Consider the following 13929-nt stretch of genomic DNA (forward strand, 5'->3'; position numbering starts at 1 on the left):
AAATACTCGACAACATACCAGGAGCTGCAGGTCCAAATTTCCCTTCTGCTTCTCAATCAAATTGGCAAGTTCATCATAGTACAGAGCCAAGACCTCTGGTGCTTGCTCACAACAGAAGCCAACAAGGTCCAACAGTGTAGAAAGCTGAAGGGAGAGAACAGACCGTAGAATAGGTACAGTAAACAGACACAACTAAAGCTTTTACTTTAACTCCTCCTTTTTGTATTCATTGATTCTGAGGCATGACCAAAGTTTCAGCTCTGGGATAACAGCCTGTGGCAGCTGCTTTCACAGAGATGCAGTTTATAGAAGGTCTTTCAAGGACCTAGCACTGCTCCACCATGGGACAACACAAAAGAGATTGCCCTGTTTCTTTGTGTCTGAAATAACATCCGGACAGAAGACTTTCACTAGATGCCTGCAGTACTGTGCCAATGTTATCTTAACACTGTTTCTCCCAGTTTTTAGTAGATTCCCGGCTCTGTAGTTAATATATAAGCATCTCAATCTGAGTACAGCTGACTATCAGACACACACAGTGCTTTACCTAAAGCTTTGTCTTCAGTCAAATCTTCCTGCTGACCACATCGTTCCTCTGTACCACACTGCCCCAATATACACTGATTCTTGGCACCCACCTGCCCATCACATTCAATGCTCAGCTCAGGCCTCTCCAGCGAACCACCATCTGCTTCATTCCTGAAAGCAATCAAGTACAGTCAAGTTCCCTAGGGATTCAAACTTTTATTCTGAGGCACAGAGCACACTCCCACCTGCTGGGGTTCTCTGTGTGCATTTTCCTTGGCAAGTTCCTTGCTGCTGAGGGGTGCTTGATGTACTGATGACCCCACTCATCTGTTCTTTTTTGTTTGTAGTCTGCATTTCAGGATTTTCAAAACCTCTTCTTGGAATAACTTTTATCTTGTCCTGTTTAGACTTAGGCCAGTGCAAGTCTGATGTCAGTGCTATGGGAGCAACCATAAGGAAGCCCACTAACTCAGGGCCTACAGATGGGCTTTTCTCTTCATGCAATAAACAGCAAAAGCTTTTCATTAAGAAGTGCAAAATCAACAAGATACACCATGTTTCCAAACACAGCTCAAACATTTCTAGTCTAAGCTCTTCAATCTTTGCTGCAGTTCCTATCAGGAGTTTGCCTGGCTTTTCAACAATGTTTATACATTATTTATGCAGTACACTGGGAGCTGTCATGTCAATACCTAGCATAAAAGTAACGTTTTTCCTTCTCCTTTAGATTTCTCCGCATTCCAACAGGACACATTAGACTACTAAGCCTTAGTTTCATAGGCTAATCTGCGTTCAGTCCACCACAGTATTTAATTCATTTTCCCCAAGTGCTAGGCCCTGCTAGCACTAGTCAAGGCCTTCACGTATAAGCAGTAACAAGAAATTCAGGGGATGCCTTCAGGATTTGCAGCATACAACAGTACTAAACAGTTAGCAACACCAAATGTTGCAGGCTGCAGGTAAGAATTAAATTACTGGATCTGACCCAGATGAGCATGAGCTAGAAGGCAATGCCTTCCTATTACCCTTCCCTACTGCAGGTTGTCTTAAAGCACACTGAATTCACCACTGTACATTTTTTCCTCACCTTTTTAATGCCATGCTGCCCATCATGGTAACGGCACCAATAATCCCCATCTGTCTGTGGCTGGGAACAGAGCTGGAGAGCCATTTCCTGATCACCATGTGCATATCATCCTAAAAAGAAAGACACAGCCTATATCATGACAGAGGGACTGCTCTGTTCTACCAGCATCTTCACTTGACATTGTCTCCAAAGGCTGCACAGAGATGGTTGATTGAGATTACAGCTTTGTATACTGAATGTATATCCTGTGATTTCGTTTGTAATTAACATGATTGTTAAAACTGCAGGTAAGGTTGCACAGTCTCTATGTTGAGCCCTTGCTGTACAGGACAGCAAAGTCTGGAGCTGCAGCTCAGCCTGCAGTTGTGGAGAAGGTTATTAAGCTAAAGGACATCCTGACACCAATTGCTGGTCATAAAAGAACTACTACTTGTACAACACTAGAACTTAGCCCAGCTAAAAGAACCACGGCACAGCTGAACTCCCTTCTGCTGTGTCCCTGCTTACCTGAATATAACTTCCTTCTTGTCTCTGGCTGAATGCTAGCATGCTGAGAATGTAGAAAAGCTTCCGGATCTGGCATGGATTCAGTTTCTGCATAGAGTCTAAAATGCTCTGTAAGAGAGAAGCCACAAACTAACTCAGATACCTTAAGAAATCCTTTTCAAATTCCAACAGTTGTCAGCCAAAGAGCAGCCAATTACCTGCACCTTTTTTGTATATGTAGGAAAAATCTACTGTGAAATGAACATAAATGCAGAGTTATTGGCCTGCCCTTAATTCTGACAGTTCATTGTACTGGAAGCTGAATGGGGGGAACAATCTGGCTACTACAAGCACTTTAGGAGTGCTCCAATCCCACCAATGGCAGCTATTTAGCTTCTATCATGGGTTTCCTCAGTGCTCAAAGGCACTGACTACGACAAGGGCAACTGTAGGATTGGATACCCACTTTCTGCCATCCCTAAGAGAATTCATCCAGTTTAAACACTAAAAAAGTAGTCTGAGGAGATCTGCAGATCTGTCTCTATGCTAGAAAGGCTCCAGCTCTGTGTGAAACCTGCTGGCCATCTGCAGCCTTGCAGATCTTTTCACACATAACTGGCTAATACCTCTACCACCTCTGAGATGCACGTCAAACACGGTACAGTGTGGGTCCCTGAGGTCTGGCCAGAACAATTATTAATGCTTGTCATGCAGAAGCTTTGGTAATGCATCAAAGATTAGCCCCCAGAAACCATAATCTGTAAATAAGCTGCCAGGATAAGAATGGTTAGGAGAAGGTCAGTGGGTCTCAGCTGAATGCTGTGAGCAAGTGCTCCCACCACACTTCTGTCAATGCAATCAATGAGGAGGAGGAGTTCTGCGCTGTCTATTCCAAGGACCACTTCCAGCCTTGAGTCCCCAACACACCCCAGCTCTGCCAGACAGAGGTGAGCCCCATTTCTCCATTTTATGGATTAAATATGACAGACTTCATACAAGTTCTTATGGCAGACCTTAAACATCCTCCCTCAGGGGCACATTCTAAAAAGCTGACTTATAGTTAACAATCAATCAACCAGTGAAAAGTACTCTGCTTTCCTACAGTGGGTACTTAAACCACAAAGCACACTGCCACCAAGTGGACAAATACAAAAACATGTCACAGGGGTGGGAAAACGCACACACCCACAACTCCTCAAGGGGAAACACAGGGTCCTTAAAGCACAAATCACCGTGGGAGGACTTCAAGCAGAATAATACTACATGTTTAACTCACTATTTAGCTCCCCACGTACTCTCCACTTTCACTGCTTCTAGAATTCAGCAGTTGTGCATGTCTGACTCTGCTCATCATTGTTATGAGTCAAGAATTCATTATTTCTTTTCTCCCCATTTACTTTCTTCTTTTAAGTTTTAGGGAAGTCTTTTCCTATTCTTGCCAGGAGCTTTGTTTTATGATTCAAAATACTGGCTAAATACTGACAGTCTTTCAGCACAGTAGAAGAGGAGGTCCACAAAGGCAGCAGGTTTTTGCCACCTATTTGGAATAACTGATATTAATAAAGATACACATAAAAATCATTTTCCTTCTGTCCACAGATGTCATTCCATACCTGCAACACACGTTCTCAACACGTTCCAACACAGGGAAGAGTAACTTCTTTTTCTAGTCCAATTTCCACTTCTAAAAATTCACAGTCCAGCTCACACCTTCACAAAAGGCTCCTTTTCATCCTGACCACTGCATTTCTCAGAACAGCTTTACAGATACAGCTTGTTTTATTAAGGATATTTCTGAACCATACCGACTTATTCTGGATCCGGGACAAAGTGGTGAGATGTAATGTGCCCTGAGATTAATGTGCCCACAGATCTACACGTACCTTCACGAAGGTGGCATAGCGCATCAGCAGGGATGTGTGTTGGATCACCAAATCCGTGAGCACATCCAGAGAAATATCCAGCTCTGTTTCATTTCCACTGCAGACGTGAGTGACCAAAGCACATACAACCTCCTAAGGAAAGACCCCAAAGAGAGTCTGCAATGAAATATCAGTGGAGAAATACCTGTCTTGCTACGCCTGCCGCTACGTTCTACTCATATAAGTATACGGTTCAAATATAGACAACAATCTTGAAACTCAGCCATATAATTCTACCTTCCTTCTCAGTTCACTTTCTAATTCCAGATAGCCACAACACAAAAGAACAGCAGTCCCCTCTGCTCTATATGTGTGGGGTTTTTTTTCGTTGTTTTCTTATTATATTGTCACTTCTGAGACCTGCCTACTTGCTTCCTGCTCCTCTCAACAGTCTCTGTGCCTCAATCAGTTGCTACCAGAGCTGTGATCTTCCTGGCTTATTCTACAGCACAGATCTCTCTTAAAGGCTTCCAGTTGCACTAAATCCCCTCCTCTGAAGGATGAGGGCAAACACTCTCCAACAAAGTGCAAGCAGGTGAAAATAAAACAAATGCCATCCGTCACACTGTACCTGTTGGCAGTAAGAGTCAAAGAATGCAAAAGCCTGTTTGTACATGCAGCTGCCAAAGGAGACCACAGCCAGGTGTGCAGAGTGCAGGAACATCTGGGCAAGTGACAGAATTGAAGGGAAGAAATCCTTGATGACCTGAAAAAAAGAAATATAAAACAATGTGCTGCAGCTCATCTCAAAAACGTTGTCCAGATCGTTTTCAGGCTGTCCTGTCCAGCAGAAATGGGCAACAAGAGCAGATAAGGCAGACCAGAATGGCTTTCTCTAACCTTGCCCATGCTAAGAACTTTCAGATTGGTTAAGCCAACCTGCCAGGCCGCAGAGCTCACAGCAGGGTATCCCTTATCAGTGACACCAGGGAAGTCACTTCACAGCAATGCTCCACAAATCAAAAGGCACCGGGCAGACGTGCTTTTGGCACTACTTTGACAGAAGGACTCTTCACAGCAACACACTCAGAGAAATCAAAAATGATGTTTTATAGTTGCTTAATCTCATAAAGTAGCTTTAAACAAGCTCACTCATGTTAAGTGGCCTAATTTACTTTAACTGCTTCTGGAAGGGTTGTTCAATTAAAACTGAATTAAAAGCAGTTACATTTAGAATAAGTGCATTACTAACAAAGGTTATTTTAAATGGCTAACAGCGTTTTCATCTGTTCCCCTTATTCCTGCGCTATATTGCCTTTCAGTTTTGAAAACTGTTTAGTTTTCCAGATATTTCCTGTTTTCTCACAGTATGAGGCAAACACATGCCATACACACACACACACAAATATACTGACATAAAAACCAGCACACAGAAAACAATATGTAAATGTATTAACTCCTAACTGTACGGTGGGAGATGACAGCAAGTCAGGAACACACAGCGGAGACCTCAGCTTTATCACAAAAGCTGAGAGGTTTTGCACCAAAATAAAGGAAAGCTGATCTCTTAAAAAAAGAACAGCTGACAGTTACAACAGAGGACACGTGCCCTGGGAGATGATTACCGACCAACGAACTCTGAAGTGTACATAATGCAGTGCAGGGTTCAACCGTCATCTGACAGGATATTTGAGGGATGAAGGAGAAGAGGGAGTCCCAACACAGAATCAGCACTGACCATGGAATGATTTTGGAAAGCATTCTGCATCAGCTGCTCTGGCATGCAGCCCAGGCGAATCTTGCTCCTCAATACCTTCTCAGTTTGTTTCCTGTTCTTGCTGTTTGTAGAATGGATTAGCAGCAAAACGATCAGATCAAGAACCTTTAGGAAGAAACAGCCATTAATCATTACGCTGAGAAGACAGGAAACACGCTGGACAACTACATGCTTTGAAATCAAAACTAAGAAGAAAATGAAGATCTCAATAAGCCTCTGACAGCCACAATTACAGCACTCTCATCAGTCTGACAGGGGAGATCCCTACTTTATCTCTTGATGCACAGAAGGGATGAACTAAAGAGTTATAACAAAATGAATGGCTGTTACAGTAGCAACAAGTCAGACACCAGCAGAACCACCCAGGCAATATCACTGGTGGTTTCTACTCCAAACAGGAAAATCTCTTCACTTATGCCCATAGAGACAGCTATGAGAACCACGAGAAAAGGACACTCACAAAGAGAAGCACAGAGTCAGAAGTATTACCTTGTGGTCAGATACAGATGTGCTGTTCTCAATAGCCTAAGAGCAAAAAAAGAACGAAGAAACAAGAAAGCCATTATTTAAAGTACAGTACTGTATTTCCAAACCATGAGTGTTACATAAGGACAGATGAAAAAACAAGGCATACACCAAAAGACTTCACTGCAACAGGACAGCTATCCAAACCAGCAAACTGGATATTGCCAGCAACTCAGAATTCAGAAGGCACTCAAAAGAAAGGTGTGAGAATTCAGCATGGATATTTCCAAACAGCACCGGTCTTGCAAAAAACTGAAGTTCTGGAAATGAATGGAATCCCTACTAGTAACCACCAGGGCTAACATTCACCTTTTGATACCTGATTGAATTACATAAGGAAACAAGGGCTGACGTGCATCTTACCTTAATCCAAGCTTCAGAGATATCTTTCTGGAATCTTACAGCTAGCTTGATCACATCAAAAAGCACCTTCACACAATTCTGGCTGGTGGTCATTTGGCTCATGGAAGAACTGTTAATGACCAGAAATGATGACTCAGCCACTGTAAATACTGGAGTGAAAGGAACAAGGCAGTCTAGAAATCACAGCAGTTATGGGAAGCAGCAATTCTGTAAAGGGAATGCTCTGGTAAGGGCAGGGGACATGTGCCCTCATGCAGGTGTGGATGCAGACAGCATCTTGTCATCTCTGACTTTGGTGAAAGGATGTAAGCTATGCACAGGGCACACTGCCAATGCACCAGATAAGTACAGAAAGGGAAAAGAAAAAAAAATGAGGGGTAGAGATAAGCTGGGAAAGCTGCTGAATTCAAGTGAACATTTTTTGCTTTACAATGAAACGTGTCAGTATATTGTCTGCAGAGTTTGAGCTATAAGGGGGTTCACAGAAAGGCACCGAGTTGCTCAGAATAAGAAAATAAATCTCAGCTGTCAATTCAGCCTCTGAAGCTGACACCAAGAATGAAAGACAGATTTTCTTTCCAAGTAGATTTATTCTGATAGCTGAGTTTTTCACTCAAACCAGGACCGTTCATCAACCTTCATTCAACCAACACGCACTGCAGGGGAAGCCGGCTGGACAAAGAATGATAAAGGTATTATGCTAGCACCGAGTAGGAAGGAATAGAAGTATCAGCAGCTTCACTTAGGACAAACTCGAATGAATGTAAGTAGGCGCATCTCTGAGACCAGATAAAGAAGAGATGAAGGCCTCCAATACCACCTAACCACTACAGAATCATGGAAAGTTACCTGGTCTGGGCTTGGCTTTTAAGCTTTCTCTGGGAACCCAGCATCTGCAGTGGCAGAACGCATGATGACAGATCCAAGCTCTTACGAAGATCAGAAATCACCTGTAAGACAAATCCCTGCACAAACCGTTCTGACATACAAGGGAGGAATGATAAAGGCTAAGGAAATTTTAAGAAGTGCTCAACTTCTGTTTTTTTTTTTAATTACTTCATCATCATATTAAGATGGCATGAGTGCGTGCATGCAGAAAGCAGGACTTCTGCTGAGGTTTCCTCCAAGAATGATAAAAGCCCCACGTCCAATTATTCAGCAAGGTTGGCTCAACCAAGGAGTCTTACAAGGGAGAAAGAGAGAAGTCCTCTGAACATAAGAACCATCCTTTTTGGAATGTTTCCTAAGTAGAATTTAAAACCAAATTTGGTGGAGAAAACTAGAACTACCAAGCTACAAACCCAGCTCTGTTGGACAATTTAGGAGTTTAGAACTCTTAAAAGTTCCAAAGAGTGAAAATCCTTAGATAAAATTGAAAGGCTTAAATTTGCCTCAAAGAGTTTTCTGGTCTATGAGCTTAACATAGTATCATAACATCGACACTGAAAAACGAATTACAAGTTCTAAAAACAAATGAGAAAATACTGCTGGTAGAGAGGAGCAGATTTCAATTTCACACCTCAAAGCACAACCAAATCCATGTCAAAGGGCAGCTGCTTTCCACACGTGCTTTGACCCTTGACACTTTACTCAGAACTACTAAAGCACACACTTTTATGTGTTGAATGAACTGCTTCTGTTAAAACACGCACTGGATTATAAAACTTACTGGTCTTTAGTACAGGCAAAGCACCATACCTCTACAGCATCCGCAGCCTTGACATTATGGAGGATGAATTTTACGAGCACAGGCAAATCCTCCAGTTTTACAGAAGGCACGATGGTCATGGCAGACTGCCGCACCTGAGGGGAGAGCATTGAGGGTTGGCTGCAATAACATGGTCCGTAGAAATACAGAGTAGGTTGCTGGGAGGGATCTTTGGAGGACACAAATGCAACCTTCTGCTCACAGCAGGAATATCACCATGACTAGATCAGACTAGCCTTGGCTTTGCTAAATCCTGAGGATCTTCAGGAGCAGACACAACCACTCCCCTCCCTGCTGCTCTGATAATCCATGCTAGTGCTGTAGACCCTAACCCATTTTCCAAGTGTCCAATCCAACTCCCCTAGACCGTAATTTGTATCACTGCTCCTTATCATATCACCTGGCACTTCCAAGAAGAGCTTGACATCATCATTTTTAATTGGCTTACAAAAGGGGAGAGCCTAGAAGACTTTGCTTGACCACCCAGTAGAAGCTCTTACCTCAGCCAGAAGTTCTGCATCAAGATCCAAACGAGAAAGAGCATCCAGAATTGGAACTGTGAGCCGTCTGCCCTGTTTTAGTAAGCAGCTGATGTGCAAGGAAAAGAAAACAAATCACCCTCTTCATATAACCTGAGAACCTGAAATTTGGCAGGTCCTGGTTTCATTATCAACAGGAAAAAAAGGGGATTGTTATAATATTACTTAGCCTGACCTAAGGTAGAACATGCTGTCACTGCCTTGCCCTTAACAAAGGATTGTTACAAGCCACTGGAGGGGGTCTAAACCCCAGATGTTAGCAAGTACATGAGGAACAGGGGAGACCTTCCAACCCAAACCATCCTATGATTCTATCATCAGTCTGTGCTGCACTCAAAGAACAGAATGTTTTAGACCATTTTGGAGTAGTTAGACCACTTTAAAAGTATAGCGTGTAGAAAACATCCTGTTGCCATGCAGCTTTAGTGCAACCTGCATTCATACAAATATATATTTTTTCTATTCAAGAAAGAAGAGGGGAAAAAAATAGGATGAGCTGTACCTCAACTCTCTGGCAACCTCATTTTGCTGGGAATCCTCCAGGATCTCAGGTAAACTGGTGATTATATCATGCTGGATTGGTACAGGAGACACGCTAAGCATCTGCATTAACTTCTTGACAAGATCCTGCAGAGAAGAAGATCACTTGTAAAACAGGAAGGGAAAGGGAGGGAATAGGGACCACCAAAGCCAGAACAGAGAATCCATCCCCAGATGCTGGCAGGTATCCAGTATCTCTTGTTAAAATTAAATAAGAGGAAACTGTAACTTTCTGCCATCAACTCCTTCAAAATGTGGATGAGTATGTGGAGAAGAAAACATGAAAAAGAAGATTTATAGCAAGAGAAGAGGGAAAATAAAAGGGGACATTCAGAAATTATTAAAGGAAAGAATGTGAATAAGAATTAAATTTCATCAAGTATTTAATTTATTCAGGGCATGAAAATGGAAACACCTGTTTGCATTAGCATCAAAATTGAGCTCAGCCCATCTGAGAGGTGTTCCAGATGTTAAGTGGAAAAGCACGCAGTGGCTGCTCCATCAATACCCACCTGGCTGTCGAGAAGACTGTCCAGCCATTTAAACTGATTGACAATGAGCCGAGGGAAGTTTGTTCCAAAGGTACCCACCCTAAAATGACAGAAGTGAAATACAGCTGAGTCAGATCCACAGACAGACTCCAAGGCTTTGATGCTGGTCAGCAAAAGCATGGAATGAAAGTCACCTTAACCAACTATTCAGATTCCATTGTGAAAATATAAACATGGAGCTTTTAGCACTGTGAAGGAACCCTACACCACTCACACACAAATAAGGGATACCACCAACCTGTCTCAGAACACCACCAGCAGCATCTTAATTACAACACAAGCAACATGACCTCACTTCAGATCTCCTATGCTACCATAAGTGTGGCTATGCTGGCTTGGCCCAAATCCCCCCTGAGTCCAGTGTCCTTGTGCCCAGATGCTGTCTGATGCATTTGGCTAAGCTGTAAGAAAGAGAACATGCACAGAGCCATCTTATCCCTGAGCTTCCACTCAGCTTTCAACAACAATTAATTAATTTCCCAAGGCAGAAGCTGGTGCCCAGTCCCTCATTCCTGCTATCCAGCAGTACGTTTATCTGCCAGTAGTTTCCTCTTATCAGCCTTTTAAAAAAAATAAACAAGAACAACCACAATTATTTCAGACCTCTACACTCTGCAACACAGAACCCTGTAAGGTTCTATTCCTGCAGTAGGTAAATTCAAGAATTCAAGAAGAATTCAAGAAGAATTCAATTCAAGAATAAACAACAGATGCTTCTGTTTCCCTTGTTTGACTACAAACTGCATTCTTAAAGGGAGGTCTGCTTACATCTAACAGCCACATAAAACTCTGCCAGCCACTTTCCTCTTCTTTAAATAGCAGGATACCTCATAGCCCCTCTGCTATACTGAAATACCTCCAGGACAGTGAATCATGGGGGTGATGTGTTTCACCTCCTATGAATTTGTCTTCTCCTATATGCACCCACCACTTTAAAGACGTGGTACCTGCAGATGATTTTACACATGGATGAATGATGATATTTTTTACACACAGCAGAGCAGGCATCCACGAAGGTAAATTTGAAACAACAATTAAACAGCTGCTGATTGTTCAAAAAGAAGGAAGTAAGTTGCAAGATAGAGGGGAAACAGCCTGTACTCACACATCAAAAAAGAACTCGGGGATCTTTTCCAACAGCAGCATTATGACAGCAGGCTGTAAGAAAGGCAAAAGGACACTGTTAGGCTGATGATTCACTGCTTCAACTGTGGCACTGCTACGAATGCCAACCTTTCACCAAAGGTGAAATATGAACAGAGAATAAAAGATTCCAAGGGACAAGCAAAAATACTTCATATGTAAAACATCTCTAATGCCAGCCTGCAAGCTGAAAAACACAACTTGCAAGCTGTCTGCATAATGTAACTAAAGCAGAGCAGATGGCCAGGATTTCTAATTACTCTGGGCCAACCTGGGCTCTCTGTCTCAGCCCCAGCTGAGTTGCTTTTCACTCCAGTTACTTACCCAAGCAAAAGAGCCCTTAAATAGATCAATACCACCATAAAGAGTAAACTAAGATGTACGTACCTGTAAGATCTTAATTCCAAGCAGCAGCTTAATGAGGCTCTCACAGTATGAGTGCACCAGAGTCCTGCAAGGTAAAAGATCCCACTGCAGTTGTAAAAGCAGGTGAGGAGAGCAGAATAACTCTTCCTATTACCTTTTGTTTTCCTAAAACCACTAACAATGACTTATATAGATATCAAAAGCACCCCTAAACCAAAGAGATGCTATGTTAGGGGTTTCCCCCCACTCAGCTCAGTGTTATGTGACATTAAGTATAGACCAGCTTTGACCAAAGGGGAGGGCAAAAAACACATTTCGTAACCTTGACCCCTCAGTCCGTGTGGGAGTGCATGGCAAGAGGCAGTTCTTGAACTGACTTCTGTCCTTAATGTGCAGTTCCAATCCACTGATAAACTGCTTCACAACCTGGAAAGCAGAGAGAAATTATCTACTTCCTGAAAAGATGTGTCAATCTACTGCTGTCTTATAGGAAAGTTCATGGCAGTGGAAATGCAGCTGTTGTTTGTGGAACTGTTCCAAACCAATCTCAGGGCAAGCACAGCACAGGAGGTAAGACACCAGCTGGTCATCACTTCACTTCTGAGTGTTCAGAAGAACAGTGAAACCAAAACGCTGGGTTGATAACACTGAAAGGATTGGGGAATCTGGGCTGCGTTTTCAATCTGGCTCCTGCCAAAGCTCAGGCGGTTACTTACACCTGGGTACGATGGGTGCTTCTCCAGAGCCATGCGGAGCTTCTTCTGGAAAGCTGTTTGATCCACAGCTAAGGAGGAGTTTCAAAAGAGAATAAAGAAACTGACATATTAGAGGCATATGAAGTCAAAATAACATGAGGCACAAGCTCTCAAGATCATTCACCATCATTTTGGCCTTTGCTCTACCAAGAGCTCCAGTTAGTAAAAGCTGCACAATGTCACCACTTGTGCTCTCTCTGCCCCGAGCTGAAGGCAGACAAAAGGCCTTGATGGACAAATTCCTGCCATTTTTTGGCAGATGAAGACAAACCTATTCAAGACAGAACAAGGGATCAGGAAGCAGAGGAAGAATCCCCCCCCCCAGTTGTTGGGGTTTTTTTTGTCCTTGAGAGTGCAACACAATCATTACCAGATGTGCAACCCAAGGGTCCCTTTGCCTTATGTGCTTGAGTAGCCAACTACCAGCAGAATCAGCACCGTAACCACAAGCAAAGCTCATTGATGTGACTTGGTGCGTAACATCATATGAATGAGTCACTCCAACATCCCTACCATCCCAAAGAAGCCTTCCCCTGCCCAAACCCCACTGCATTAACAGGACCAATAACAGCTTCCTTGTATCATAGAGCTGGAACACTGAGGGCCCTGTGTGGCAATTCAACTTTGCTTTGTAACAGTCAGCTTTGCAGGCTTTCACACACAAATACCTATTTCGTTCTGCCCTTCTCCAGCTTTCAGTACGATTCCTGATGCTCTCAGCAGCTCTTCAAACACTCCCTCATTCTCCAATCCACCCTGGGTGAGGGTCCTCTTATCAGAAACCCGCGACTTCTTTGTTTCTGAGGAAACAAGACAACCCACATCAAATTACTGCACGAAAAAGAGAAGCCTGAATCTTTCATAAAATGAATTAATTCAAAATTAACCTTCTAGTAACACACTTATAGAAGCAGATCAACAGCAGTGTTATGTGGTTCTACTTGACAGCAGCTGTTTGCTAACTCAGAGCCCAGTGCAGCCCTAGAATGAAGCTACCCCTGCAGCATAACAAGGGAACACTTCTGGCTCACCCCTTTTAGTGCTCCATAACCACAGGTACCTGCAATGCCTCACTCCTAATGAAGACATATCTGCTAATAAGTGAATGGAGCACACAGTTCCTCAGCCTTAAAAAGCACAGATTGGACCTAGAGGTTCTTCCACCACACTTGGAGCTTGGCTCTCCCATCCACCTGCTCAAGCAGAACGTTTTCCTTTCAGCTACACACAGAGGTTACTTTGGCTTTAGAGATATTTGATCACACAGAATTGAATCATTGCTCTCCAAAGGACCTGAAGCTCAAGATGGTTAACACTGACAGACAAAAGATATGGCACACGGTTCTGCTTTTAGTGTGGTTATATTACGACTCATAGAAATACTGATTCGGACCAATAGTATTGCTAATAAGGAGCTGTTGGTGTAATCAAAGCTCTTGTTATCACAGCTCCCATAGGGTTTCCATCCACCACCAGGTACCTACTTAACACACCCGCCTTGGAGCTCTCTTCATTAACACCGATTTCAGACAACTTCCTTTTGGACACCATGGTACCAAATCCTTCATCACCACCTGTAATAACACAGCAAAAGGTTGAGTGAGCTCAGGAGACGTGGATTTAAAGCAGTTTTAATGGGATGGGGGTTTTTTGTTGTTTTAGTTTGTTGGGTTAAGCAGAATGAAGCAATACAGCTCAG

The 13929-nt window shown here is 43.0% G+C and overlaps 1 protein-coding gene across 2 annotated transcripts in view; it reads right to left on the reverse strand.

The window, feature by feature from the left end:
* Nucleotides 1–13929, reverse strand: part of FANCD2 (FA complementation group D2) — a 30242-nt gene that overhangs the window by 15915 nt on the left and 398 nt on the right. For both annotated transcript variants that reach the window (XM_015874584.3, XM_085517103.1), the window contains exons 2-21: nucleotides 13715–13804; nucleotides 12899–13030; nucleotides 12192–12259; nucleotides 11798–11901; nucleotides 11497–11560; nucleotides 11072–11124; nucleotides 9928–10006; nucleotides 9378–9502; nucleotides 8837–8924; nucleotides 8327–8431; nucleotides 7478–7578; nucleotides 6629–6737; nucleotides 6230–6265; nucleotides 5702–5845; nucleotides 4595–4729; nucleotides 3985–4116; nucleotides 2123–2230; nucleotides 1616–1725; nucleotides 639–699; nucleotides 19–144 (exon numbers count right to left, since the gene is read on the reverse strand). In XM_015874584.3, the coding sequence (XP_015730070.1) occupies nucleotides 19–144; nucleotides 639–699; nucleotides 1616–1725; nucleotides 2123–2230; nucleotides 3985–4116; nucleotides 4595–4729; nucleotides 5702–5845; nucleotides 6230–6265; nucleotides 6629–6737; nucleotides 7478–7578; nucleotides 8327–8431; nucleotides 8837–8924; nucleotides 9378–9502; nucleotides 9928–10006; nucleotides 11072–11124; nucleotides 11497–11560; nucleotides 11798–11901; nucleotides 12192–12259; nucleotides 12899–13030; nucleotides 13715–13804 (1970 nt within the window). The remainder of the gene's footprint in view (nucleotides 1–18; nucleotides 145–638; nucleotides 700–1615; nucleotides 1726–2122; nucleotides 2231–3984; nucleotides 4117–4594; nucleotides 4730–5701; nucleotides 5846–6229; nucleotides 6266–6628; nucleotides 6738–7477; nucleotides 7579–8326; nucleotides 8432–8836; nucleotides 8925–9377; nucleotides 9503–9927; nucleotides 10007–11071; nucleotides 11125–11496; nucleotides 11561–11797; nucleotides 11902–12191; nucleotides 12260–12898; nucleotides 13031–13714; nucleotides 13805–13929) is intronic.

This window comes from Coturnix japonica, chromosome 15 (assembly GCF_054131305.1).
Source record: "Coturnix japonica strain WE chromosome 15, WE-NBRP24, whole genome shotgun sequence".
NCBI lineage: Eukaryota > Metazoa > Chordata > Aves > Galliformes > Phasianidae > Coturnix > Coturnix japonica.